Genomic DNA, 25,695 nt, shown 5'->3' with positions numbered 1-25,695 from the left:
GATGCTTATGTTCTACAGTGTGGGGAAAAAAATTACAGATTAATTTTATCCCCAAAGTCAGATGTTTTAATTTGGACCACAGTAATAACTTGCAGATACCCCTTTTGGACTGGATAGTGTCCATTTTAAATGATTGTATATTCCTCAGTGATGTATCCTGTGTTTATGAAATTAATCAGATACCGTGTAAAAATAATTCTTAGCTCCCTTAATCTAATTCTACTCAGAACAGCTAGCATTATTAATCCACTCGATTCTTCTTTTTTAGTGATTAGATGTTATTTGTAATTGACAGAATCTTTGAGAAGACGCATTCTCTGTGGCCTTTCCTCTTACAGAAGAGGCAGGAATTGAGAAATCCATTGTACAGAGGATTTACAGCTTACAAAGAGCTTCAACCGAACACGCTACCCTTCAGTTTCCAGTAAGTTGCTTATTTAAGAAGGGAAGCATTTATTTCATTGTAACAGAGATGGGTAATTCAGGTTTAATAAAGTAAATTTTCCACCAGTTAGCGTGGTTTGTTTTACCTTTCCCCTCCATTCCTCATCCATAAACTGAGAGTAGTAGTGCACAGGTAATTGCTAAATAAGTGCAGGTATTGTAATTTAAAATGATATTTTTTTCTTTGGTGTTGAGAAAGAGGGTCGGGAAAGGCAAGGAAAAGAAGAACTTCAAATGTGTAGGTAGACCCCACACACACCCTGACTGCTTGCTCTGTCATGATAGGGTAGGCAATTGTTAAAGTTCCTCCTTTCCTCCTATTTAATATCTATTAAGGAAGTTTTTCAAACAGGAATTTCAGTGCTCAGTCACACCCAGGCTTACGCAGTCAGGGTGCTTTTCACAAGAACGGATTTCTTCTTGCCATGTCTGTTTGTTTGCCCAGGGTGATACAGCCAAAGTGGTTTTGCTTTGTTTCTGGCTCACTCCTGTTCCCTGCTGAGAGAGGGAGAGGGATGCAAATGTCTTTTTAAGTGTGTGTGTGGTTACTGGCGGGCGAAGGGTTTTAATAAAAGTAGGGAGGTTGGGTAAACTGAGGACTTGCAGGTGACCTGCCCAAGCCTCCAGTGAGTCTGCTAGCGAAAAAAGTGCATTTTGTCTTATGCTAATACCTAATGTCAGTGTGTGTGGATCATAAGGCAAAAGTACTTAAATCCTCAAAAGTTGTTTTTTTTAACTTTATGAAAATTTTCCCATTCATACTGAATTGTATAATCCAAGGCTGGGGTGTTTTTTTACAATCAATTGCTAATCTCAATTTTTTGAAAACTTTTTTTTTTAAACAGCAGCTAGTTTGTTGGCCAGTAGTGTACAATTAGCGCCTAATTCTCTTTTCTTGTCCTGTTCTTGAGGTTTTGGTGCGGGATGTATAATCGCTTTGACAAAGGAATGCATCCAAAACAGCGTGTATTGGATCATCTGCTAAGCTGTATGAGCCAGAAGATGAAACTGGAGGACAATGCATCTGAGCTGGAAAATGTGAGTCCTGAAGCTTAATAATATTTAAAATCACATGATGGTTTTGGCAAAGATAACTGGGATTGAACATTGGCACTGAACGGTTGTTTCAGCATGCTGGGCAGAGCTGGGCAAAATGAGGGGTTAAATGGCACTGCTGTAATAAATGGGTTTGATTTACCCAAAATTCTCAGCTGCTTGGTAAAAGCTGTGTTTAGTCAAGTTCTGTTGCAGACTCATGATGTTCTATTTCTCTAAACGAAACAGGTGTTAAAAGGGTATCTGGGTTTCAACTCCACTCTCAGCAAACTTCAAGGGAGAGGGAGAGAAAAAAAGAATGGGCCTGCTTTCTCCCCCTGGCCCCAAATAATATTAATATACAAAATACTCTTGTTTTCAGCTTGCCCCATTTTTCTTTCCCGTCTTCTCATTCACAAGCCAAATTGGAAAAACTGATCATCAAACAGCTATTAAAACAGTGGAGTTAACTTAAGTTGGCTTTCACGTAATGGCCAAAATGTAACTGGGTGGTGTAGGCTGAATTATCCTCTAAAAGTGGCTGCCTTGGATTTCAAGTGCTTTGCTAAAACAAGACGGGAAATCTCACACGTTTACCACTTGTGTTCTCTGATACTGCATGTACTGAAGCCCTGCTTCCCAGGAAGTGGCTGGACATCACCTGCTGATGAGAAATAGATAACAAATCTTTTGTTTTCCTTTGCTTCAGTGTGTGTGCTTTGGTTTTGCTTTATTAAACTGCCTTTATCTTGACCCATGGGGTTTTTTCCATCTTGTTTTCTCCCCCTCTGTCCTGCTGAGGAGGGGGTGATAGAGTGGCTTGGTGGGCATCTGGTGCCTGAAAGTAGAATTGCAGCTTTTCTTTATTTTCAAGGCTCTGCTTGCAATATCCTTTCTATGCATATTAAAAAACCCCAACAACCCACAAACCAACCCAAAAAAACCCCTAAAAATACAGTAGTGGGAGAGTTATCTAAAAATATACCAGTGAGAGGACTTATCAGTGTCCTTTGCTAGGTCAATGCAAATGCTGAAAACTTTAGTTTTATTAATTAAACAATGATGTTTGTATCAAACACGTAAGGATCTATGGCCACGTACTTTAATAGTGGATTACAGAGCTGAAAGAGAGGCACTGACACAGATCAGTAATGTTGACAGGTGGTTTTTGTGTATCCCTGACATCTGGGAGTAACAGCTTTCATTAATTTTTTTTAATGTCTTTTTATTTGTGCAGAAACTTCCTTTCCTGGATGGCCCTTTGCCCAGTGAAGCTTGCTCCTTATCTAAAGTAGGAAATGCTGCTTCAAAAACACCAATGCTCAACACTCCTCAGGATTACGGAGGGGAACCACCTCCTGTGTTGAGCAATGGCGCCTCAGCAGGGGCTATAGATGTTATGTCGGGTGTGGACCGAAAGCACAAAGAGAACCCGCCTCATCACCAGGACCTCCGTGATCATAATGACACCATTGCCGTGTTGGACTCTGAAGCTAAGGATGGAAAGCCGCAGCACCATTGATCGGCTCTGAGAACTGTGTTCAGTGAACCGGACGCTTGTGGTGGGGAGGCACGAGGGAGCCGTGCCCCCGCGGGGGTGTAGACCCCCTAACCATTTATATGTAAGCGTGAGTACGTATGTTTGCAGGGAGCTGTGCTCGCTGTGGAGAAGCCGGTCTGCATTTGGTTTGGTTAGCGTCGTTTTGCAGCTGAAATGCTGAAGATGCGTACAGAGCTGCCCGGAAGGCTACCTTGAGTTAGCGTAAACCTTATTTTTCAGTGGGAACACAATGTGTGTTGAAGGTTTATGACTGCCTGCCGGTACTGGTATTTCAAGCTGAAAGAAATCTTGGCCAATTAACACGGGGCTTAGGGGTTGTGCAGTGTTTATCGCTGGAGTAGGAAAGATGCAATCCATTTATTCTCAGTGGCGGTGCAAGGTCATCTTAAACCGATAAAAAAATTCAGTTCATCTTAAAATGATAAAAAAAACCCTTTTCTTAGCTGTGAATGAATCTCTGCATGGACCCTCTTGTGGCAGAACTGATTAATTTTTTGTTTCCTATGCATATTTGTTAAACCCCCCTGTGCCTTTTTACAGACACCGTTTTAATGTCTAGCCATGCAATGTACTATTTTTATTATTGTAGCGTAGAGTGTAGTATTTGGTTGTCTTTGTAGTCAGTATTTTTAAACAAGGTTTGTTTTGGTTTTTTTATCTGCTGCCAGCTTCTCCAGGATCTTTGCTGATCCCCTGAGTTTAGTAGCTTCTTTCTAAGCTGACCTGTCAAAGAATAAGCTTTTTGTGGACTTCATTCACTGATTGTGAGAGTGCAGCAAGCCACAAAGACAGCCTGTAACACATGAATTTTTTGACAGAGGGAGGTTTAGAAATGAGAAAAGACAGGAAAAAAATTATATGGAATTTTTCTCTCTTATTTGAATTGAAGCAAGAGTAACTCTTTGTTCTAAGCTGGAATCAATGTGCTTTCCTCACATCCATCGATGAGGCAGTAATTACAGATGAGGTGTGTTCTATTATTGAAATGGGGCCTCAAATGATTACTTCACATCAAATGCTGCATGAATGTTCTCTTGGATGTTAAAATTGCATCAACCTTAGAGATGTTTTGCCTGTACTGTCAGGACGTGACGAGATGAACGATATCTCTCACAGCAATGAACCCTGTAATTTGTGAAGCTGGTGACAGAAGGTAAACTGGGATGTGACCCCTTATTGGAACAAGAAGTGGACATTGTGGCTGTGGCTCCAGCCTGGATTCACTCCAGCGCTTGTTAACACTACTTGGTTTCTTACATCGCGGTAATCTCAGCTGGAGATACTAGTTCAAAGTTGCAGGTTTAAAACAGAGACATATATTCCATTTATAGAAGTCTTGTGGAGAAACAAGGGCTTGTCTCCCAGGGGAACAGATGGCCCAGGAAAGCTGTTCCACGGTACTTGTTCTAGGCGAGCTTCTATAGATGTGCTTAATTGCACAGAGTCCCTTTGTGCAGCTTAATTCAAGATGCTTTTCTGCTTTCTTTTGGATCTGTTGTTTAAAGTAGACGCTGCCATTAGGTCTTAAAATCAGTTTTTCTCATTTATAAAATTTTGAAACGAGCTGAAAATATTTTCTGAGCTAGCACTCCCAATCTACAATAAAAAGTAGAAACATTCCATTATAGCATCATAAAATGCAATAGTCGTTGTTCATGTGCTTATAACCTATGGTGAAATGACTAGGTTAGTTTCAAAGTTCAAGATAAAGTAGGAAAAAAAACCCAACAAAAAACCACAAACAAACAACTCTCGTGAGTGTCTCACTTTGGGTAAGAAAATATATATTTTATTAAGCATATCAAAAGACCCAAGGAAAAAGGGCAGCACCTGCGAACAGAGTTTCTTCAGTGCCTAGAATGGCAAAGAGAAACTTATTTTAAAATGTTTTAGGTTTTTCAATCTATAAGCAAGTAATATTTAAGTAGTTCTTAAAAATAGTTGTTTTCAAGGTAGGAGGGAGAGAACTACAATATGCAGTTGATTAAAAACGAAGCCCATAAAATATTGAACCAGATATGCTTAAGCAGATGATGTTCAAAATTTGTTGTGTGGGTACGTATCAAAAATACTGCATCATGCGACAGCTATGTATCTTATTTTATTTTGAAGGATGCACGTTTCTGAATGCATCTTTTCTTAACCTCAAGATGAGTGTCTGCTGTTGAGTCTCTCTGCTCCTAACATCAAGTTAGATAGTCTGCCAGCTTCTTCAGTTTCCCATATCCCACGTACTCCTCAGGTGAAGAGATTGCACCCTAAATTTTGATCCGGCTGCTTTAGATACCCAGGGTTCGGAATCTGCTGCAGATTTCCACTGGAGGGTGCTGGGGAGATTACTTGCCTCTGCCTCTTTATCGTCTAAGAGCTCAATTTCACACGTGCGCTTTGCAGTTTGGAGCTCATATCATGTGGATTGATAGATCAACCCTGTCTTTTCTTTCCAGGTGAGAGAAGAACGTAGTGGATAATATGCACAGTTTCTTAGAGAACTCTGAAATGGTAAATGAGACCAAGACAGGCACTTTTTAGGACCAATTATTCCAGATGTCATCAGTTCTTTTAGTGTGTTCTCTAATGAAAATTAGAGATGCAGAATTGTAGAGCATTTTGACTGCTGAAGGATTTAGACATGTTGTTGGTTAATCACTGTATAAAAACATTTTGCAGAAGGTTTCTATAAATGTTTACACGTTGCCTTGTCTTTGAATTACCATAGATTACCTTGAAAAAAGTACAAGAACTTTTGCTTATTCCTAAAATGTGACGCTGACATCTCCACAAATCGTTCCTGACTACAATATTACTACAGGTGCATATAACCATGAAAAGATTACTTCATACACTGAAAGTATTAGTAAGCTTTTAGTAATCCTGCTGCTTTTGACTTCAGTAACAAAATAATGGATGACTTTACTTTGAAATGCAAAACCTAGCCCAAAAAAGGGTAATTGTCTTTTTAAACCACTTGGATTTAATGTATGCAGACTTGATCAAAGTCTACAACATATTAAAAATCATTCATGCTGGTGCTGTAAATCTGTGGAGCTGGAAAAGATTCCAGGGTTTCCTGGCTTTCCATGAGATTGTTTGTTTGAAAACCAATTAGCTAGAAGCTTTTTAGTTGTGACGGCAACTCTGCTGTGTTTCAAGAGCAAAAATGAAAAGCTGTCGAGCACAGCGCATCCTCAGGCCTCTGGTCAGCCAGGACTGGCTTCCCAGAGCCCCGCAGAAAGCCTCCGTTCTCTCCTTAGGAGTGCCTGGCTGACACTGAGTGTCTTGCTTCTACGTTCCCTAAAAGTGTTACAGGAAATCTAAAAGCCGTTAGTTACGTAGGGATCTTCTTATGTAAGCACTGTGTAGGCGAGAAGTTACTATAACTTATTTATTCCTGGCGGAGCATCCACACATTGGGAAGTCACGAATGCTGGTCTTAAGTGAACAACGCAACTTGCTGCTTTCCATTTGGATTCCTCTGACTGGGCGAACCAGCAGGGAGGAGGGATCCTGTTTGCTGCGGATGGGGCTCTGTGTTTGTAAAACTCTGCCTTTTCTGGAGCACCTCTTGCTTTACTGAGTTACTCCATGGTTTCCTGCCTGTACGTAGTGTCTCTCTTGCTACAACTAGGTAGAGGGACTCGTGTCGCTTTATTTCTCGGTTGAAATGTCTTAATGTGAACTTCACAATGCTGGATTCTTACATTATATTTTGTTTTGCAGTTGTCACCTGTGGTAGAGAAAATCTAATCGGTGCTGTTTGCTTTACAGAAAAAAAGGGAATAATTGGTTTGCCTGTAGACATAGTTTTCAGTTGGCCCTCTTTGGGTAGGTAGCTTCCGTGCCTGACAGATCCCCAAAGGGATTGTCTCTTGGCACTGTTTAGTAATGAATACTTGTGAGCGACCAGGAGAATTCAAAATGCATCTGCTGCTTTGTTCTTCTCCCCTTCCCCGCTACTTTGCCTTGAGTGCTGGGGTCACTTTTTGTACGGACCTAACAGTTACTCCTTGTTTACATACCGTCCCTCTTGCACATACAGGCACTTCACGCGACTTGGGGCGGAGTGGGGGGAAGAATCTGTTCTGAATGTAGTATTTTGATTTAATTAATACACAGCACTCGATTAATTAGATGAGGAGCGTCTCAAGCCAGGTGATGTCAAAGTCCATGTCTTCGTAAGCATCTTTAGCACTAAGAGCAGCCAGGTCGGTGCCAATCGCAGTCGGTGTAATTTGTTTGGGCGAGTGTTTTAATGTGTAGCGCTGCGTCCTTTTGGCATCTCTGAACTACAAAAGCAAGGCAGAAGGAGCGTAGGTTAAAAGGGTTGACCTAGATCTTTTCTCATCTCACTTATCTATGTATATGCGTCTGTATTTAATGTAGCAGCATACTACTGGAGTAACGTGTAGCACTGGATCTAGTCATATGTAACTGAGCACACATATGTACTTTTCCTATCACCCACAGACTCATCTTTGTAGGAACGTACCTAAAATTGTGTGTAGTACTCCGCTGGAAACTGTAAATGTTTTTGCTGTTTCTGTAAGTCAGTCGTTATTTTTGTCAGTGTAACTGTTGAGGGACGGTTGTATAAAATTGTGGATGAAATCCATATTCCTGAACATGCTGCCATGGCTGTATACGTCATGTAAGTCATTTTAGTTAATGCACTGCTTAAAAAAAAGAAAAGTACCATGTTTAGAGGAGCACTGTGGTTTTTTTATCTAAATGTATTTGTTCCATGAAGTTTCACTTGTATTACAGTTTATTTTTATTCCCTACAAAAATAAATACCTTGCCTTTTTAAAGTAAATGACTAGTCTGTTTATTGGTTAATTAAACTCAGAGCAGAACTTCACGCTTGCAAATCGGTTTCAGAACTCTTTAGTGAGCTTATCTTAAAGTGAGTGTGATTCCACTTCCTTCTCGTACAGAATAGAACGTGGGTGACCTCACTGCTTTCGGTGGGACTGCCCAATGCGGCGCTGCTCGGTGCGTTTAAAAACAAACAGCCAAAAAGTATAGTAGTAGTAATAATAATGATGTTGTATTAAATCTTAGTATCTTCTGTACGTTTTGTTACTGATATTTTTTCTAATTAGATTTTCTTTATATATTAAAACTGAATACCTTTTCAGGGTTTTCTTCCTCCTGAAAGTTGGGTAAGTCTGTCTACAGGTGGCTCCAGGTTAAAAAGCTTTCTGAGAAGCAGCTGACCTTCCTTCTGGTCTGCTGTACGGAATTGAGTCTGACCTCTGTGGGCGTTGCGTGGTACCAGGTGGAGAGAAGTTTTTCTCATAGCTTTTGAGTGAAGAGTCTCTTTTATGCCATTCTTTTTAATCATAAATTCAGTTGTGAGACAAGGTGGGGAGTTTTTTGAGTGCAGACAAGTGAGATGGGAGAACGCTTAAGGAAGAGGGAGATTCCAGGTGCAAAACTTGCCTCATGTTTATAACCAAGGTTGGAATCAGGGCTTTAATAACTTAGAGCTGTGCAAATCCTACAGTTAAATCTTGATCTGCAAAGCAGAGAGAAATTAGGTGATAGGAGTTAATTAGATGTTTATATGGCTTTTTAGACAATGTTCCAGGATGCCATTTGGATTGGTAAATTCATGTAAATGGTTTAAATCTCTGCCCGGCGAAGCAACGTAGGTTATTTCAGTAGTTAATTTTAAAATAAGCGTTTGGAGGTTTCTAACACTCCGTGGGAGGCGGGGGAAGTGGGCGACAGGGATGCGACTCGCAGAAGAACACGCTGGAGGTCGGCCGGGGAGACACAGGAGCTGTTTTCCCCGGGTCAGTTTAGCACCAGGGCGTTCAGCCTTTAATCCTAAATACGAATTCCCCTGAATGCAGGGAACAGACCTGAGCCTGATGCCTGTTCCCTGGCCCCTGATGAATATTTTCCACTGCATCGTGCACCGTAAAAATGGATATTTTTTTTCTATGTATTAAAGCAAAAAATAGACCTGACGCTTGGGTATAATTCAGTCCCCAGATGTTTCAAAGTCGGGGGTTTTTTTTTTTTTTCCTTCTTGCTAATTTTAAATGTTCTTAATGTTGCCAGTGAAATCCTTCACTTACCTAAATTAGACTTTGCCTTTCATTTAATTGGATTATTAGCACTAACACTGACTGGAATTGATAAAGCTGTAATTTACACTTGGGGGAAAAACTCCTTGTCTATTTGACGGCAGCTTTGCTGAGGGCGATGGGTGACTTCCCTGTGAAGCTAACGTTAGCTTTCAGGGGGCAGGTTCCGCTTAGGATCATCGCCGGAGTATTGCTAAAGGCTTCTGGTTTAACAGCTCTCAAGAGATACCTTACGCTGAGTAAAAATACTGATCGGTAAACTTAATTGGAGGTGCGGACTGAAAAATCAGGGGTTTAAGGTCAAGTCTGCTGTTGTAAGTTCAGCTAGAAAAAGCAGTTGAGTTATCCTGCTCTCTCGTTGAGGTTCAGATGTGCCAAGGACACCTTAACGTGCTGATCCGTTTTCATTCTGCATCAGTGCATTCTTTGTTGCAGTAGAGCAATCATACTTGATTTTTTTTCTCTTTTTTTTGGTAGCAATGCAGCTTTGTACTCAAAGTTTTATTCAATTCAGTTACCCAGCAGATCAAGGCTTCCACGCAGGTGTGTTTGTTGCAATTTCTCCTCGTGGATCAGTTTCTGAATTCAGGTCTTCTGTAACTTGTATTTTCTTTTACCTGGGGAGGGATAGAGCCCGGCAGCCCGAGGAGAAACAACCCTTCGGTCAGTCGGCCCAGAGCGCCGTGCCTCGATTGCGGTGGGTTTGGGAAAAGTGAACGCTGCTTACTGAATCGGATTTTTTTTTTTTTCTTCCCTCTCTCTCAACGAAGAACAGATCGTGGAGCCTGCTCAGCTGCGGGAGAGAAGCAAGGAACCTGGTGTGAGTGGGGATCAATAAAAAGATATACTTAAGCCCCCTTGCAAAAAAAACCCAACCAAACAAAAAAACCCAAACCATCCATCTACGGATGCGCAGAAGAAGGCGCTGCTCTTGGCCAAGCAGACGAACAGCCCACAGCTGATGCTGACTTGACTCTCCAAACCTGGAGCGTTCTGCAAGCGTTGCAGTTCCTGCGCAGTAAGGAAGGGCTGTGCCCTCCCTGGCGAGGTGCCGGAGGGGACCTAACGCAGAGACGCGTTCAGATCTCACCTGGCCGGGGGCAACCAGGGAGAGGATAAAGACATGGGGAGCGCGTCCAAGTCTTGGGCGTTATCCTACTCGTGTATCCCTTCACAACACATTTTAGAACGTGATACTTTCCTCTTCCTGTCTTTTTTGGTTGTTTTGGGGGTTTTTTCGATGACCAGTAATGTTTTGAAAGCAATGATTTTTGTTGCGCAGTGATCCAGCGTGCGTGTGGCTCGAGCAAGTGTTTGGGGGAAATCTGGCAATTCACAGGGATCAGAAATTCTGTTTCTGAAAGGTGGTGGCTGCAGCCTTACCTGCTGCCGGAGAATCCTTTAAGAGCAGATGGTTCTCCCGTGCCTGATCTTACTGCCTGGCATTTTGAATAATCAAGAAACCCTTCACTTATTGAATGTATGGTTTGTGATCAAAGATGCTTTTGGGAGTGGCATAACTCAGAGGTCACTATTAGAGTTTTATTTCCTCCTCAAAGCTTTGCAATGAAAACCAGCACATTTTAGTATTGTAAATTAAAAGCAGAGAAGACCCTCTAGTTCTTCCAGGAATAACTTTGAAGCGTTGCCAGCGCTGGACCACGCTCAGAAGAGCGTGTTGGGGCAAACCGGCAGATTTATGTGACTGATCGGTGTCACGCGGGTAACTCGCGTAACGAAGAGTGGACACGTGCTGACTTGGGGTTCTGTATTTCAGGTCCTTCGTGACCGAGCTGCTCCCCCCATGGGCTTAGAGCCGCTGGCTCCAGCGCATCCTCGGATCAAAAAGGAAAGGGGGCTGCGGGGAGGCGATGGAAGCAGGGAGCCATCTTGCAACGCCACTGAACTTCTGGGGCTCCGCTGCCAAAATTCCTCAAGGAATTATAGCTCGTGGAGGAGAAGAAACAGTTGCTGGATTCCTCCTTCATTTCCAACGACATCCTTGGTGTGTTAATGCACCCGTTAAACTGGGCAGTGCCTAAGAAAGGGCCCTGGGAGCGGCTGTGCGAGTGTGTGCAGCGTCAGCGAGGGATGGGCCGCAGGTGTCCGTGCCCGCTCACGGTCAATACCCGCATCGCGTTGCTGCTGGAGCCACCTCCAAGCTGGGTGCGAGCAGGTGGGCAGAGGAACGGGCAGAGGAACCGGCAGTGCCGGAAAGCTGCCAGCGATGTTTTGATCAGCACGGAGGGAAACTCCCAAGTTCAAAGGCTTTGCTGCAGTGTGGCAGTGATTTATAGCGCCAAGGCAGGAGTCAGAGGTAGCCCCACGCACTAACTCTGCTTTTCCGACCTTGAGGATTGTTAGTAAATCCTTAATGCCTTCAAAATGATTTATTTGGTGCTGTTCAGCGCTGCACTTTTAAATCAGAATGCTTAGCGGTGTTAAATCAGAAAGCTCATTACCTCCTTTCAGCTGCGTTAATAACTATAATCTATTTAATGGAAGCAACTTTGGGCAGGATTTACCTTCCCAAAAAAACTTTCTCGACTGGCATCAAATATATTTCCGCCCTTTAATTCTCCCCCAGTTATCACCTCTCCATTACAGGAGTTGCTTTGCCTGGAGCCCGCTCGCCCCTGCAGCCTCGGCAGAAGGCGAAGGCTCCCTCGACCCCTCAGCCTTCCCCGTGTTTGAAGCGCTGGGAAGTTTATCCGGAATGAGTCAGGCTTAGCAGTCCTTGGGCTTTCCAAAGAGCTGGTCTTGTTTCCAACATTTCTTTTCTTGGTTAACAACTAAACAGCAGCAGCAAGAACAAAAGAACACGCAGTTCATCATTAAATCTTCCTTTCAAAGATTTTCCTTTCATCTGGAAGTTCCCTCGCAGTTTCCTACATTTCATATTTTCTAACGTGCCTTCATTTTGTTGTCTGTATCCCCTTTTTTCCCCATTATAATACGCTGACTTTTTAATTGCTGCTTTTATGTCTGAGTTTTGTTGAAGGGGTTTCCAGCCAGGCTTGGCTTTTTTTTTTTCCCTGCAGCATCCCCGTTGTGGCGGCAGCTTCTTGACTCTTAATAAACCCTGAACTCCCCGCTTTCGCTCCGACGTTGATCTGCACTTCTCCTACTCGATAATTCCATTCATAGTGTTGACTTTGGCACGTTGACCTTTTTGAAGTAACAATCTATTTTTGAGTGAATTTGGGGAGAGTGAAGCTCTGAGGAAGCTAATAGCAATATTGGACATTTTCCTGCTTTTCCCAGCATGACTACAAACCGTGAGTGCGGTGGGGATGGCGGGGACGTCATAAACGGTTTGCAGAGCCCCCCGCTTTTCCTTCTTGCCGCAGTGGAGATTTTTCTGCTGGATAATGTGGTTCCCCTCTTGTTATCTAGTATGGCTGATAACGCTGCTTCAAACTGGCAGACCGACTGTTCCTGCTCCACCGCCGAGAAAGTTTGGAAAAGGTTTGAAGGGACCTGGATAAAATACGGTTACACTTACCAGCTGACAGCTTTTTGATAAGACGGCCCGAACGCTGCTCCCCGCTTGTTTCGTTTGCTCCTGTAAAGTTTTCTGCCTTGCTACGTGCCGCTTAATTTTCTGACGCCAAAGAAGTGGTTTGTTCTGGGAGGGAAGCCTAAGGAGCAGCTCGGGGGAGAAACCTGCACCGTCTTCGGTGCCTTTTGTCCTTCCTGTGCTTAATAAACAATTCTGGGCGTTGGGAATGGTCGTTTGTATTGCTCTGAAAGCGGGCGAGGCGGTCGGGAGAGGGGTTAAGAGGGAATCCGTTTGGGCGATCGGGAACAAGGAAGGTGAGGAAGAGGCAGGGTCTCGACCCGCCCGGTACCCTGCCATGTCCGCACGGGAACGCTGAAGCAAACGCTTTGCGTCTGCTCGGATGGGCCAAGCAGCCTCCAGCACCTGTCCCAGCCTCCCCCCGCCGCGCTGCCCCTCTCTATATTTACCCGGGGGGAACTTTCCAAGAATGGAAGTGGTAAGATAAAACCCCTGAGGGGCTAAAATTAGCCCCAGCGCCCTGGCCCTTCTCCCCACGGTGGCATTTCAGCTGTGAGCTTGACAGCCTGCGCCGTTCCGGTCACACGGAGCGGACGTCCATCCCCAGCACAGCGAGAGCCTCTCTCTTTCTCTCCTTTTATTTTTATTTTCGTTTGTTTAAACCAAGGAAGAGCTCGCCCTGGGGCCACCCCAGCTGTGAGCATCACCTGCCTCCCAAAGGTAAGGCAGCAGCGAAACGACGCCCGGGAAGCGTCGGGCAATTGAAGGTAACTCAGTAACCAGTTATAAAAGCGAGAATATATTCTCTGTCACCTTTAGCTCAAGTCATAACCTTTTTTTTGGGGGGTCTGCAGATGCATGGACAGCTTCCTTCAGCTCAAGAGGTGACAACTCTGCTTCGGGCTCTTCTGGTTGAGGAGCATCTGTGAGCTCCTCCCGGGAGTGCTTACGCTGTCAAAGGAACGTCCCCGGGAGATGTTTAGTGCTGTGGTCAGGAAATGTTACAGCTGGTTTTATGCTTTTCCAGATTATTCCCCTCGGGAATGTCACCGGGCCTTCCTTTTGAATGGACTCTGCAATAAACCCCACACCCTGTTAGCCAGGTAGGTGGGGGGTTTCCAAAGCTCCAGAGCTCGTTATCAGCACGTCTAACGAATAACAGTGATGCTATCGTTTCACGTGTTTCTATACAAAGTGTCTGGGTCAGCGTAACAGGTGGAAGCGCAGCGGAGCTTTGCCGGCGCTCGCCGCCATCAGGCGTGCTCTGTTTAACCAAGACGCGAAGATGCGGAGGCGGCCTCGTGCGGGGGGTTCCTCCGAGCTCGCGCGTCTCGCCACCGCAGACAGATGCGGGACGAGCTTCCCGCGACTGCCTCTTTACCGCCAGGCTCGTTTGCAGAAAGAGGTTAATTGCTCGGTGCAGCCCCTTGCCTCCCCCAAGGGAGGATCAGGGGAGGCGCCTGGGGAGCCCCAGCTCTGCCACGGCCGCCTCTCCCCGAGGAAATCCGAGGAAATCTGGGGAGAAATTCCTGCAGCCTTCCCGGCAGGCGGAGTTTCCCAGCTGCTCAGGTGCCGGCCGGGGCATCGCATTCCTCTCCCTGCCGCCACTCGGCCACGGCGAGGCCAGATCCTGCACCAGGCACCTGGCAAACGGCTGGGGTTGGGTCCCAGCTCCGGTGCGACCAGCTCAGCATCCCCTCGCCTTCCTCCCGCCACCCCGTACCCGCCGTTATAAAAATCCCCGACCCTTCTTGCAGCCGCGCTCCTCAGGCTCGAGTAGGCAGGGGAGAGGGGAGGGTTTGCCGAATTCAAACGCCGACGTCGTTTCGGGAAGGGTGATGCTGAAAGTCCGTTATCAAACCAGCCACGTTCACCTTCCCTTCATCTTCTGTTTTGAAATCCCATCCCTTTAGCAGGCGGCAGGGTGTAAAAACCCTCCAAAGCTGCCGGCCTCTAAATTAAAACTTCTCCAAGGTTTCCGTGGGTCCCAAAAAACCTGGAAGTGCCGATGCTGCTGGGGTGTCCAACAGCAGCCTGGGCCGACACGAAGCAGAGTTGATTCCTGCTGTGTCCCAACGTGCTCTTCATGCGGCAGCTCCCCCAGAGAACGGCTGGATGGGGTGACTTCTGAGGGTTTGGGGACCACGGGGGGCTTCATCCGCAGCGGGGTGCAGAGCCTGGGGCCACCCAGGAGCCTTCCTGAGCTCAAGGTGTGAGTATCCCATGAGTAGTCTCACACCCTCTAGCGCCTCAGGGGCTAGCAGCGCAGCACTAAATAATTTTAAAAAATAAATGGCTGTGAGCTCCCCCACGCAGCGTTTGAACCCCAACACCACATCTCAGCACGTTCTCGATCACAACGGTTTAAGGGCAGGTGGCCCACGTACGTGCTACGGCCACGACCTCCGTCTTTGCCTTAGCCCTTCACCAGCGTGCGTTGCCTCACCCGCGGCGGCAGGGCGAGAAGCATGTCAGCAGCGTCACGACCCCGTGTTATTTGTCTTTTTTTTTTTGAGAACCTTCCTTAAATTGTGTATTAAAAAAGTAATAATACAAAGATGGTGGTGGTGTCAGGGGGCTGGTTCTAACCCGGTGGTGGGTTTGTTCTCCCGTAGATCTTTGGCTTTGCCATTTATGATGAAAGTGGTACATGAGAGACAAACCAAAAGAGATGAGCCTAATGGATATCACTAAAATGTTCTCCATGCTCCAGCCCAAAGAAGATGAAGAAGACAATGGAGAAAGCGAGGAGCTGAACCGAGCGGTATGCGAGGACGATTACCAAACCCTAGATAACCTCTTGTGCCAAGACAGGTACAAGAGGTTCATCAACCGCAGGAGCGGCTGGGGGGTACCCAGCACCCCGCTGCGCCTGGCCGCCACGTGGGGCCGTGTCAGGAGTGTGAAGGTCCTCTTGGCCCACGGGGCGGAGGTGGACAGCCTGGACGTGAAGGCTCAAACCCCGCTCTTCATGGCGGTCAGCAACGGCCACCGGGAATGCGTGAAGGTCCTCCTGGACGCGGGGGCCAGTCCCGCCGGCAGCATCTACAACAACTGCTCGCCGCTGCTCATCGCCGCGAGGGACGGGGACGTGGACATCCTGCGGCAGCTCCTGGACTACGGCGCCGAAACCAACGTTCAAGCGAGGCTGCCCGAGTGGGCCGCCAACTCGGTGGCTTGTTCCGGTCCCCTCTACCTTGCCGCCGCGTACGGGCATCTGGAGTGCTTTAAGACGCTGCTGCTTTACGGCGCCGATCCCGACTATAACTGCACGGAGGAGAGGGTGATCGCCCAGATCAAGGAGCCCAAGACTCTCCTGGAAACCTGCCTGAGGCACGGCTGCAGGAGCGACTTCATCCAGCTCCTCATTGACTTTGGAGCCAACGTGTACCTGCCCAACCTCGCGGCAGACGAGACGGCACCCCGCAGCAAGGGCCTGGAGCTGCTGCTGCAGGCGAGAGGTAATCTGGGTGCGTGGCCCCGGGGCTGCAAACGAGCGCTAATTTTGCTCGTTTGGGTACAAGTTTCTTCAGATTCTCGCTCCCTTTACCTTTGCTTCTCAACAGCCTTACCCAGGCTCTCCTACAAGCTTTGACTCCCTTTGCAGCATCACTTGAGTGCGTGGGTCTCTCCAGTCTCAAACTCTCGAGTGTTATCGCTATTTTACTCTTCTTCCTCCCTCTCCCCCAACAACCGCTGTGTTCAGGCCAAAAAAAAAAACCAACCACGTCTCCCATACTGAACGCAGCAAGAGAAGGACATCGCCAGGTTATGGAGAACAGGTCCACCACCGGTCGTTAAATCTGATAGCTTGGATACGCACGCTACCGCAGGGACCTCCTAAAACACATTGCTGGGATATGGGGGGAGACTGTCACGGGAGGGCTCGTTTCTACTAAATACCCACCAAATATCCCCAGTTTCCACTGCTGGCTGCGGCTGGAGGCAGGCTACCTTCCTCTGGGCCTGGGGTGTGACTCCGGGCGGCCACCACATACGCTTACGTGGCTATCGTCCCTCTTGGACTCACCGCAGCATCCGCTGCTTGTGAACGTTTCCAGGTGCACGGGAGCACGCGGGGATTTCCGCAGCCCGGTTTTTCCACTCGGTACGAATCCGTTGGGTTAAAAGCTGCTTTTCACCGTTCCTCTCCTTTCTGCCGCTCAACGTTGGCTCTCCCGCACTGCCTGTGCCCAGGGAAACCGGGCGCGTGGATGTGTGAGGGTGGAAGATCTCATCTCAGCACGCTGGGCTCCCGTGAAACGCGTGCTGCAAAGCCCACGGCCTAACCAGCCCTGGCAAAGACGTTCGGTGTCGGTCTATCCGCGTGCCTTCGCGTAGGATAATCCCGGGCTGGAGGGGAGCGGGGTTTTGTGTCTTGAAGGTGACCATCTCGTTTTTCCTCCCTCTCCTTCCATAGCTCACCCCAAGTCCTTGATGTCCCAGTCTCGGCTGGCCATGAGACGGCTCCTGAAGCAGGCTGGCCGCCCGCACGCCCTCGGCGAGCTGGAGATCCCGACGGTCCTGGCCAACTACCTCCGCCATCAGCCGTGATGCGCAACCCGCCACGGGAGACGCCCGCCCCGTACGTGTGCCGAGCACGTGAATTAAAAGCCGCTCCGACATCTGCGCAGCGTGAAACCGCCGTGAATTTCTGGTGGCGGAATAATTTTGGCTTACGAGGTGTCTCCCAAAAGCGGTTCCTCTGCGAAAAGAAAAGGGAAGGGGGGAGACAAAACAGGGGGCACCTCAGCTGGGGTAAGTGGCCAGAGCCCCCGGAGCCCCCAGAGCCCCCGGCTCTCGTCTCCCAGCTCTGCCTTTAAACATCATCTCACTCGTCTCCAAAGCAGCTCATGTTGTGGCGGGGCAGGGTTGGGTTTTTGGGGGTTTTTTTTTGTTTTAAATTAAAAATGTTGCTCCTATTCTTCTTAACTGGCGTGACCCGTTTGGTGAAATACCCCTTAACCTGCAGTGGTTGGGAGGGGTGCAGGGGAACGCTGCAGCCGGGGAGTTTCAGGCCAAGCTTGGAGCGGGGCACCCGCCAGCCGCTCCTGCCTTCGGGGGGTCCCTCCGGCTCTCGGGACCAGTGACGGGGACAACCGCCGGCGGTGGCTGGAGGAGCCTTGCTCGTTCTTCCCGCAGCCAGGAGCTGACGGATAAACCGCGCTGCTCCTCGGCAGCTCGGCGCCCGTGGTGCTCTGGACCACAGCAGAATGCGTCCCCTATGGTTGAGTCCACCCTACCCTAACGCAAGTGCTCTGCAGGAGCTTCCAGGACTGGTCTTTGGCCAACGCAGGCGAGGTTTTGTGTTATTTATAGGCTCGTTTGGAATGTTGTGGAATCTGTTAATCAGCATCTATTAATTAGGCTGCAGGGCATCCCCTGAGGGGAGCATTAGGGCTTCGAATTAGCCTGGACAAAGCTGTGGGAATTACCCTGCGAGGAACAGTGGTGGGGTGGGCTGGGAAACCGGGCTGGTGGAGCTCATGGGAGTCGCTCTTCTGCAGCCCGCTTCTCCAGGGGGATGGGGGGGATTACAGGCAGGAGGAATCAGGGCAGCAGAAGGGACAAACACCTCTCATTTTGGGAGGGATGGGCAGGGTCTGAGCCCCGGCTTGATGCCCCTCTTGAAGTTCAACAAGGAGAAGCGCTGGGTCCAGCTCTGGGCTCCCCCGTGGAAGAGACGTGGGTGTACCGGAGGGAGCGCCGGGAGGGGCGAAGGGCCTGGAGCAGCTCCGGCTGTGGGGCTGCGACGCAGCGGCAGCGCCCGTCCTCCCGCCGGGGTTCCCTCCCCACCCACTGACGGAGCAATGGTCGAACGGAGGGCTGGGGGAGCGGCTCCCCGCAGGGACCTCTCGGCACGCCTGGCCGGGACTCCCAGCGACGGATGGTGTCACCTCTGCACGGGGTCCGTGCTGTCACACCCACGTGGGGCCCGTGTGCGGCCGTGGGGACCCGTGGGGCTTCTGGGGTCTGGGCTGCCCGAAATGGGGAGGTGTCTTCACTGCCGGGTGCTCGGCCAAGGGCGTGCAAGGGTGGGTGGGAGCTGGGTGTGCAATGGGTGTGCAATGGGTGTGCAATGGGTGGGTGGGACCTGGGTGTGCAATGGGTGTGCAATGGGTGTGCAATGGGTGGGTGGGAGCTGGGTGTGCAATGGGTGTGCAATGGGTGTGCAATGGGCGGGCAGGAGCCGGGTGGGGAATGGTGGGTGGGAGCCGGGCGTGGGTGACACGCAGCAGCAGTGACAGCAGAGCGCACAGTGTGGCAGTGTCAGGGCACCACGCTATCATTGCACACACCTGCGCTCACGCTGGCGCGCACCGTCACGGCCGCGCCATCTTCCCCCCAACGGCGTCACAGCCCCCCGCGGCGTGACGGCGACACACCCCCCCGGCCACGCCCCCGCGTGTGTGCCAGCACGCCACGCGCGCTGCCCCGCCTCACCCGCGGGCTACAGCGTCACGCAGGCACCCGCCGCCCGTGCCCCGCGCGTCACGGCCACGCCCCCGCCGGCCGTCACAGCAGCCGCGCCCCGCACGCGGAGGCCACGCCCCCTCCGCCGCAGAGGCCCCGCCCCTCCCGGCCGCGCCGGGCGGACCCGCTGCCCCGGCGGCCACTTGCCCGCGGCCTGGGCTGGCCCGGGCGGGCGGCGGGTCGGGCCGCGCACACCCCCGGCCCCCGCTCCGCGCCCTCCCCCCGCCCGCTCCGCCCCGCGGGCCGGCGCCGCCCCGCGCAGCCGGTAAGTGCCGGGGACGGGGGGACGGTGCGACGGTGCGCGGCTTCCCGGTGGCCGGCGAGCGGGCCCCGGCCCCGGCCCCGGCCCCAGCCCCAGCCCCAGCGGGCCGCCGTTGCCGCCGGGCGGGCGGGCGCCTTGGCGCCGCCTCCGCCTCCTCAGGGCCGCCTGGTCGTCCCGCCTGGTAGCGCTGAGGCGGCCGCGCGTCCTCGCGGCGCTCCGAGAAGTTGGCGGAGCCGGCGGGCCGGGCCGGGCCGGGCCGGGCCGGGCGGAGCGGAGCGGGGCCCCTCGCTGCCTTCCCTGCGGCGGGGCCCGAGCTCGGCAGGACCCGGGCGGGGAGGCGCCTGGCAGGGCCCCGGCTCCACGGAGCGGCCGCCGGGACGTGCCCTTCGGGGGCACCTCGGGCCCCACACGAGCCGCCCTCTTGCCCCGCTGTACCTCGGCCTGGCCTCGGCCGCCCCGGGAAGCTGAGCGGGACGAAATGGTGCCTGGTAGCGCCGTGCTGGGGGGTTGGGGGTTGAAACCCCCGTTTTGCCATTGTCTGGGCGGCGGCGTTTGCCCTCGGTGGCTTTGCCGAGCGCCTGCGTGGTCACGGCAGCGTCTGGTGGTGCCAGCGCTGACGTGGGAAATAAATTTCAAATGGAATTGTTGAAATCTTCTTTCTGTTTCATTTCATCCCCCGTTCACTTTTCAAGCAGTCTGTGTGTACAGGTGCACGCGTGTGATTTTCCTTCAGGCCTCTCTGACCAGATCTCTGGAGAGAGAGATGCCAAAAAAAGCCCAGCGGTGCTCCAGAGAGGCTTCGGAGGCATCTGGGGCTCCCGAAGGGCTCTTGGGCAGACCCAGAAAGGCCCGGTTTGGTGGGGGGAAGGAGGGTTTGCCCACCGGGAGCGGCTGAACACCAGGGGTTATCGTTAATCATAGAGGCAAAGCAATGCTGCGGTCTTCCTTGGACATGAGGAACGAAAATAAGTCTTAAATTGCTGTCGGGTTACCGGAGCCAGAGGCCATCGTTTGGGTGATCGCCCGGTGGCAAAAGGGCTGGGAGTCTGAAGGGGTCGGAACGAGGTGGCCCGGGGGTCAGACCTGCCTGTCCCCAGGCAGCGGGGATGCGGCCAAAAGGAGAGACGAGGTTTTCCTGCACTTGCAAACTGGCAAATTTAAGCCTCAGGGCGTTCTTTTGCCCGGCTTTCAGGAGTGCGGGGAGCCGAGTGGCCGTTGGAGGGTTTTGTAGTTCAAGCAGGTGACGAAGCTCTTTGCCTCACGACACCTTTGCCTCTGGCTCTGCACCGTCCGCTGCCGTCTCCTCACCTCTCTCCCCTTTCTCTTGGCTTTAGATCAGCTGTCATGCTTCCATCTGCACGCCCGGAAGAGGACTCTGCTACCAAAGTCATCGTTTCCAGCTAGACGCGCCCAAACCGAGCGGCTGCCATGGAAACGGGCGGCGCGGAGGAGCCCGCCCGCAGCAGGTCGCAGTCGGTGACCTGCGGGCAGCGGGAGGGATGCGACCAGCAGCCGGAGGAGAACGGGGACCGGCTGTCCGAGCGGGGCGACGCCTCCGTCACGGCCGCGGAGCCGCAGCAGCCTCAGCCGCCCGCCGGCAAGCTGAAGAAAACGGCTTTCAAGCTGTTTGGAGGGAAGAGGAGCATCTGTACGCTGCCCAGTTTCTTTGGAGGCAGAAGCAAAGGCCAGGGGAAGGCAGGCTCCAAAAAGGGCCTCACTAAGTGTAAGACCCACGACGGGCTGAGCGGTGCCGCGTACGACAAGGGCGGCGGGGCGCAGCTGGAAAGCCCTTTGGAGGGGAGCAGGGACTCGCACCCTTGCCCTTTGGCGAGCTCCCAAAGCGCTCACCTGGCCGTAGACGCCAGCGCCAGGTTTGACTTCAGCCAGGGGGACGGCTCTCCACCCGGGAGTATCGATGGCTGTGAGAAAAAGCCCAACGGAGACAAGTCGTCCTTTCCCAGAGCCAAGAAAGGCCTGAAAGGGTTTTTTAACAGCATCCGGCGTCACCGGAAGAGCAAGGCTGCCGAGTGTGAGAAAGCAGAGCTCCCCGAGTGGACGGGGGATGCGGAGGAGGCCGGCAAAGCTCCTGGCGTGGGAGCGGAGAGCGGCGGGGCGGCAGAGGGACAGGGACAGGGACCCATCCCTCTTGCCGCGGGGTGACTGGGGAGCTCGGAGGACGACCGCTCGGTAGGCGCAGCTGCCAAGTGCGGAGAGGCCGCCCAGCCCGGCTGTCTGGCGGCTGCCGAAGGCAGCTCTGAGGGCGACGCGGTGGCGGTGCCGGGGAAGAGGGAGGTTCCGGATACGACATCCGAGGCCGACGCTGATGTCTGCACGGAGTTTGACGGTGGCAATGTGCTGCTGGCCTTTCATCCGGAACTCACGGACAAGGACCCTCCGTGCCTCCACTCTGGGGACCTGCTGAGCTTCATCTTGGGAGACGTCACGTCCCTGAAGAGCTTTGATTCCCTGACGGGCTGCGGAGACGACATTGCTGAGCCCGACATCGCCGAGAGCACCATCTCTGTGGAGCGCAGCAGAGACGCTGCCAAACGGAGCTCCTGCCTGGTCACCTACCAGGGCGGTGGGGAGGAGATGGCCATACCCGAGGAGGCGGAGGAGTACCTGCACCAGCTATGGAGCAGCCACGCGGCAGGGGAGCGGAGCTACGGAGCCCGGGTGTCGAGGAGCAGTTTGGAGACAGAGGCCTGGCACGAGGCGGAAGGCCAGCCCTACGCGGGGGACGCGACGGACGGCGTTGAGCTCCTGACGCCCCAGAGCGACCAGCAAGAGTCCGCCCCTAACAGCGACGAGGGTTATTACGACTCCACCACGCCGGGGCTGGAGGACGAAGGCGGCGACGGGCTCGGTGAGATGAAGAAGGACCGTCTTCCGAGAGACAGTTACAGCGGTGACGCACTTTATGAGTTTGACGCGCTGATGAGCCCCGCTGCCGGGGAGGAATCGCTGTTTGAGAGCAAAGTCTCGCCCCCGGGGATCTTCAGCTACTTCTTGGACTTCTGCCTGCCTGCCGAGAAGAGCCTGGTGCAGATGATGGACCAGAAAAGAGGGGTGATGGAAACGGAAGAAGAGCGTCTGGCGGCCATTCAGAAAGAGCTGCTGTACTGGGAGCTGCAGAGGGAACCGGTCCTGAAACGCCTCGATGTTCCCAGCAAGGAGAAGCGTCCCCGGGAACAGCAGTGCGTTGAATGTAAAACTAGAGCAGCCAACTCGCTTGGCAAGACTCAGAGCGGCCTCGGTAGCGAGCCGGTGGCCTCGCCCGCCCCGAGCAGGGGTGCGAAGAGTGGGCTTCTGGTGGCGAGAGGTGAAAATCCCGAGTGGGGAGATTTTCCAGGGCCTCTGTGTCCCGAAAACTGTTACAGCAGCCAAAAAGCCCAGGGAAGTTGCCTTATTCAGCTCACGAAGAACAACTCGGGGTTCGATTCGGACCCGGACTGTGGGATGTTTGGCGTAGCCCCGGCCAAAGCAGGAATGTTCCCCGGCTACAGGCTCCCGGAGCAGGAGCGTGGCGGCGGAGCGGAGAGCACCACGGGCAAGCCCCAGGTGGGCAGCGAGCACGAGCCCGAGCACGCGGTGAGCTTCTCGCAAGCGCTGGTGGAGTTTGCCGGCAGCGGGACCCTCTTCTCCAGCCTGTCGGAAAGTCTGGGCAGCTCTGCCTCCGGGTCGTCCTTCACCCAGAACCTCCCTGCCCTCCCCACCATGGTCACCTTTGACGTCGTCGACGTGGAGCAGGAAGGAGAGGGGGAGTGCGAGCAGCACCCCGAGATGAACGGCGGCGAGGACATCGCGGAGGCCTTTGACGAGGGCTACGGACAGAAAGAGTCGTTGGCCGAATGTGACGAGAGAATGTCCCCGGGGTACGCCCCGGGCCCCTTCCAGAGCTGCAACTGGGGTGTTGCCAGCCTGCCCCGGCACCTGCGCCTGCACGGGCTGGGCCCCTCCGCACCAGCGCCGCTCTCCGTCGACCGGAGGAGCCGGTCGCTCGACACGGAGAGCCTGGAGTTTGAGCTTGCCGACGCGCAGGCTGCCAGGAGCGGCCCTCAGCCCTGCCGGCTCTGGTCGAAGCGGGAGGGCGGCCAAAGGGACTCGGGCGGAGCGAGGAGGAGCAGGAGCGAGGAGGAGGGCGAGCCGGCGGCTCCCGACGGTGGGTTGAGCTGGCCGGGCTCGCCGCACCTCCGGCACGACACCGACGCGGCTGCCGGCGGGGGGACGAAGCCCTGGGCTTTTGCTCCGGCCGCCGCGATGGAGCGTGCCTGGGAGCCGTCGGAGCAGCCGACGTCCCCCTTCCCGCCTCTTTCCCAGGGTGTCGCTGGAGAGACTCCGGCCAGGCGGCCCCCAGAGCCGGAGCCGAGCAGGCACCCGCTCAGGCCCTCCAATTTGCCTCTGCAGCCCGAGGCGAGGCGGTCCCGGGAGGCGGCCGGTTCCTACAGGTACCCGGGCGAAGTCACCGCCAAGAACCTGGCTCGATTGTTACCCTTGGGAGAAACAGAGCCCGCGCTGCCCCCGAGCTTGAGTTTCCCGCGCTCGCCGGAGAAACGCGCCAAGTGCAGACCCGTCGGCATCGCCCAGGGCGTGCCTCAGCACCCCAACGGCAGCACCGACACCACGAAAGGCGCGGAGCGCTGCGGAGAGCCCCTGAAAGGCAGAGCCCCCCCCGGGCACGTGCTGCCCATCGGCTGCCGCAGCGCTGCCCTGAGCGTCGCCGAAGCCGAATAGCCGCTCCGGGGAGGGCGTGCAAAGGGTTGCCAAGCGCGGGGAGGGGGAAAATAAACCTGAGCGAGGAACTGGTGAGTGACTTGAATGTAGACCTGAGCTGGTCAGGATGAGCTCCTCTGCCGCAGCCGCGGTACGTGGTCTCGCCGCTGCGGGTGCTCTGGCGGGGTTCAGAGCTGCCTCTGGGATTTGTACGTTAACTCTGAGGCGCTTTCTTGTTTTCCAGCGCGAGCCGCCCCGCTCTCGGACGCCCAGTGCGGTCGCAGCCCCCGGCGCGCTCACGTTGCTGCTAGAACGAAAGCTGGGAACGGACCCGTTGCTAGCGTGGCAGGTTTGGGGGTTTCTGCAGGATTGGAGCCGGGGGAGCAAGCCTTGGGGAAGCTTTTGGGAGCAATTGGGTATTTTCTTCCTCTCCTGGGTGAAATGTTTGGTTCGGGCTCACTTCGAATGTCTCGATTCGGGGAGGCTGGGAGGAAAGACGCTGGTTATTTCTGGAGCGGGGACGGGAGGCGAGTCAGCTGAAAAGGGAACTTTGCAGTAGCATTTTTATTTATTGTGTTTTTTCCCTTGCCCCAAAGGAGCAGGAGCTTTTGTGCGCATGCCGGTACCGTTTGCCAGGTCTAGTTTGAATTTGCTCAAAGATACTGCGCTCGGAGAGCTGTGCTGTCGATGGTGTCCCTTCTAAGTGTCGGTCCCTTTGTTGTCGTGGTCTGTCTTCACGGTGCGTCATTCCCGGATGAAACCTTGCCCGTGCTTTGTCCCACGCTCGTCGCCTGTCCCGGGCCGTGGGCACACGGACGAGGTCTGTGAAATAAGCTGAATTTGCATCGCGCCCGTAGCTGCAAAGTGGCAGATGCCGTTCCTTTTGTCAAGAGGAAGTTTTGGGGGTTTTGTTTTTTCTTTTAAATTATTTCACAGTTGTTTTCTTTGCATAAACTCATACCAGGAAAGTATTCTGTTAATTGGAATACAGGACGTAACGCAGCCTAAATTAGGCTTCAGGACTTCCTCCTCCTCCTCCTCCTCCTAACTGGAGGGGACAGAAAAGCTGGAGGTTGCTGCAGGTTTTGGATTTCTTTTCCTCTTTGGAGGAGCGTGGAGGAGGGACGCGAGCAAAGGAGACAGACTTTGTCTGCGGAGGTCGTACAAGCTCCTGGAAACATCCATTTCAGGCCGTTGGTCCCCGAGACATCTCCCATGCCCTCCGTGATCTCAGCCACGCTTGTCTCTAAACCAAACCTCCCTGTCCGTGGCTTACAAAGCTGCTTCCTGCTCTGTGCAGGCTCTGTATTCCGATTTTAATTCGGTTACCGATGACGGGTTTTGGTTCCCCTCCCCTGTTTCTGATTTTCTCTGCAGCAGAGTTTGTAGCAGTAGAAAAACTGGATGCTGCTCCCGCTGCGCGTCCACGTCCCCCAGCGGGAGAGGAGAAGGCGGTCGGCCAGCGCAAGGTCCCCTGGCCTCCAAGGTTGTGTCGTTAATGCAGCGCGTGAGCATCTGCTAACGAGTATTGCCTCATTGGAACAGGCTCCCGTCTTGCTCGGAGCAAGGACAGGCTCAGGTGTGTGCACCG

General features: G+C 52.5%; 3 protein-coding genes across 11 annotated transcripts in view; all 3 read left to right on the top strand.

Annotated features, from left to right (window-relative positions):
• The window catches only part of MTMR8 (myotubularin related protein 8), a 75,117-nt gene extending 67,264 nt beyond the window's left edge, over positions 1-7,853 (top strand). For 6 of the 7 annotated variants that reach the window (XM_054838913.1, XM_054838914.1, XM_054838912.1 and 3 more), the window contains 3 exons: positions 296-424; positions 1,356-1,482; positions 2,717-7,839. In XM_054838913.1, coding sequence (XP_054694888.1) covers positions 296-424; positions 1,356-1,482; positions 2,717-3,001 — 541 coding nt within the window. In that variant the 3' untranslated portion in view covers positions 3,002-7,839. Of the gene's footprint in view, positions 1-295; positions 425-1,355; positions 1,483-2,716 lie in introns of all 7 variants that reach the window. The other variant, XM_054838918.1, reaches the window with a different exon arrangement.
• A 5,376-nt stretch (positions 7,854-13,229) lies between these two features.
• On the top strand, positions 13,230-17,511 carry ASB12 (ankyrin repeat and SOCS box containing 12). Of its 3 annotated transcripts, XM_054838920.1 has the most exons (4): positions 13,230-13,375; positions 13,683-13,758; positions 15,271-16,116; positions 17,076-17,511. In XM_054838920.1, exons 3-4 carry the CDS (start codon positions 15,306-15,308, stop codon positions 17,207-17,209), a joined length of 945 nt encoding a protein of 314 aa, XP_054694895.1. In that variant the 5' UTR covers positions 13,230-13,375; positions 13,683-13,758; positions 15,271-15,305; the 3' UTR covers positions 17,210-17,511. The 3 variants fall into 3 exon arrangements, with proteins under 3 accessions (XP_054694895.1, XP_054694896.1, XP_054694897.1); XM_054838921.1 differs by lacking the exon at positions 13,683-13,758; XM_054838922.1 differs by lacking the exon at positions 13,683-13,758 and having other exon boundaries at positions 13,230-13,422.
• A 1,692-nt stretch (positions 17,512-19,203) lies between these two features.
• Positions 19,204-24,723, top strand: LOC129211852 (APC membrane recruitment protein 1-like). The gene is given in 3 exon segments (XM_054839583.1): positions 19,204-19,394; positions 20,726-24,196; positions 24,349-24,723. A coding segment is annotated over 1 exon segment (3,306 nt). The 5' UTR covers positions 19,204-19,394; positions 20,726-20,819; the 3' UTR covers positions 24,126-24,196; positions 24,349-24,723.
• The last annotated feature ends 972 nt before the right edge of the window (positions 24,724-25,695 follow it).

This window comes from Grus americana, chromosome 12, assembly GCF_028858705.1.
Source record: "Grus americana isolate bGruAme1 chromosome 12, bGruAme1.mat, whole genome shotgun sequence".
Taxonomy (NCBI): Eukaryota; Metazoa; Chordata; class Aves; order Gruiformes; family Gruidae; genus Grus; species Grus americana.
Note: the sequence above shows the minus strand (reverse complement) of the source record. Positions and strands in the feature narration are given on the sequence as shown.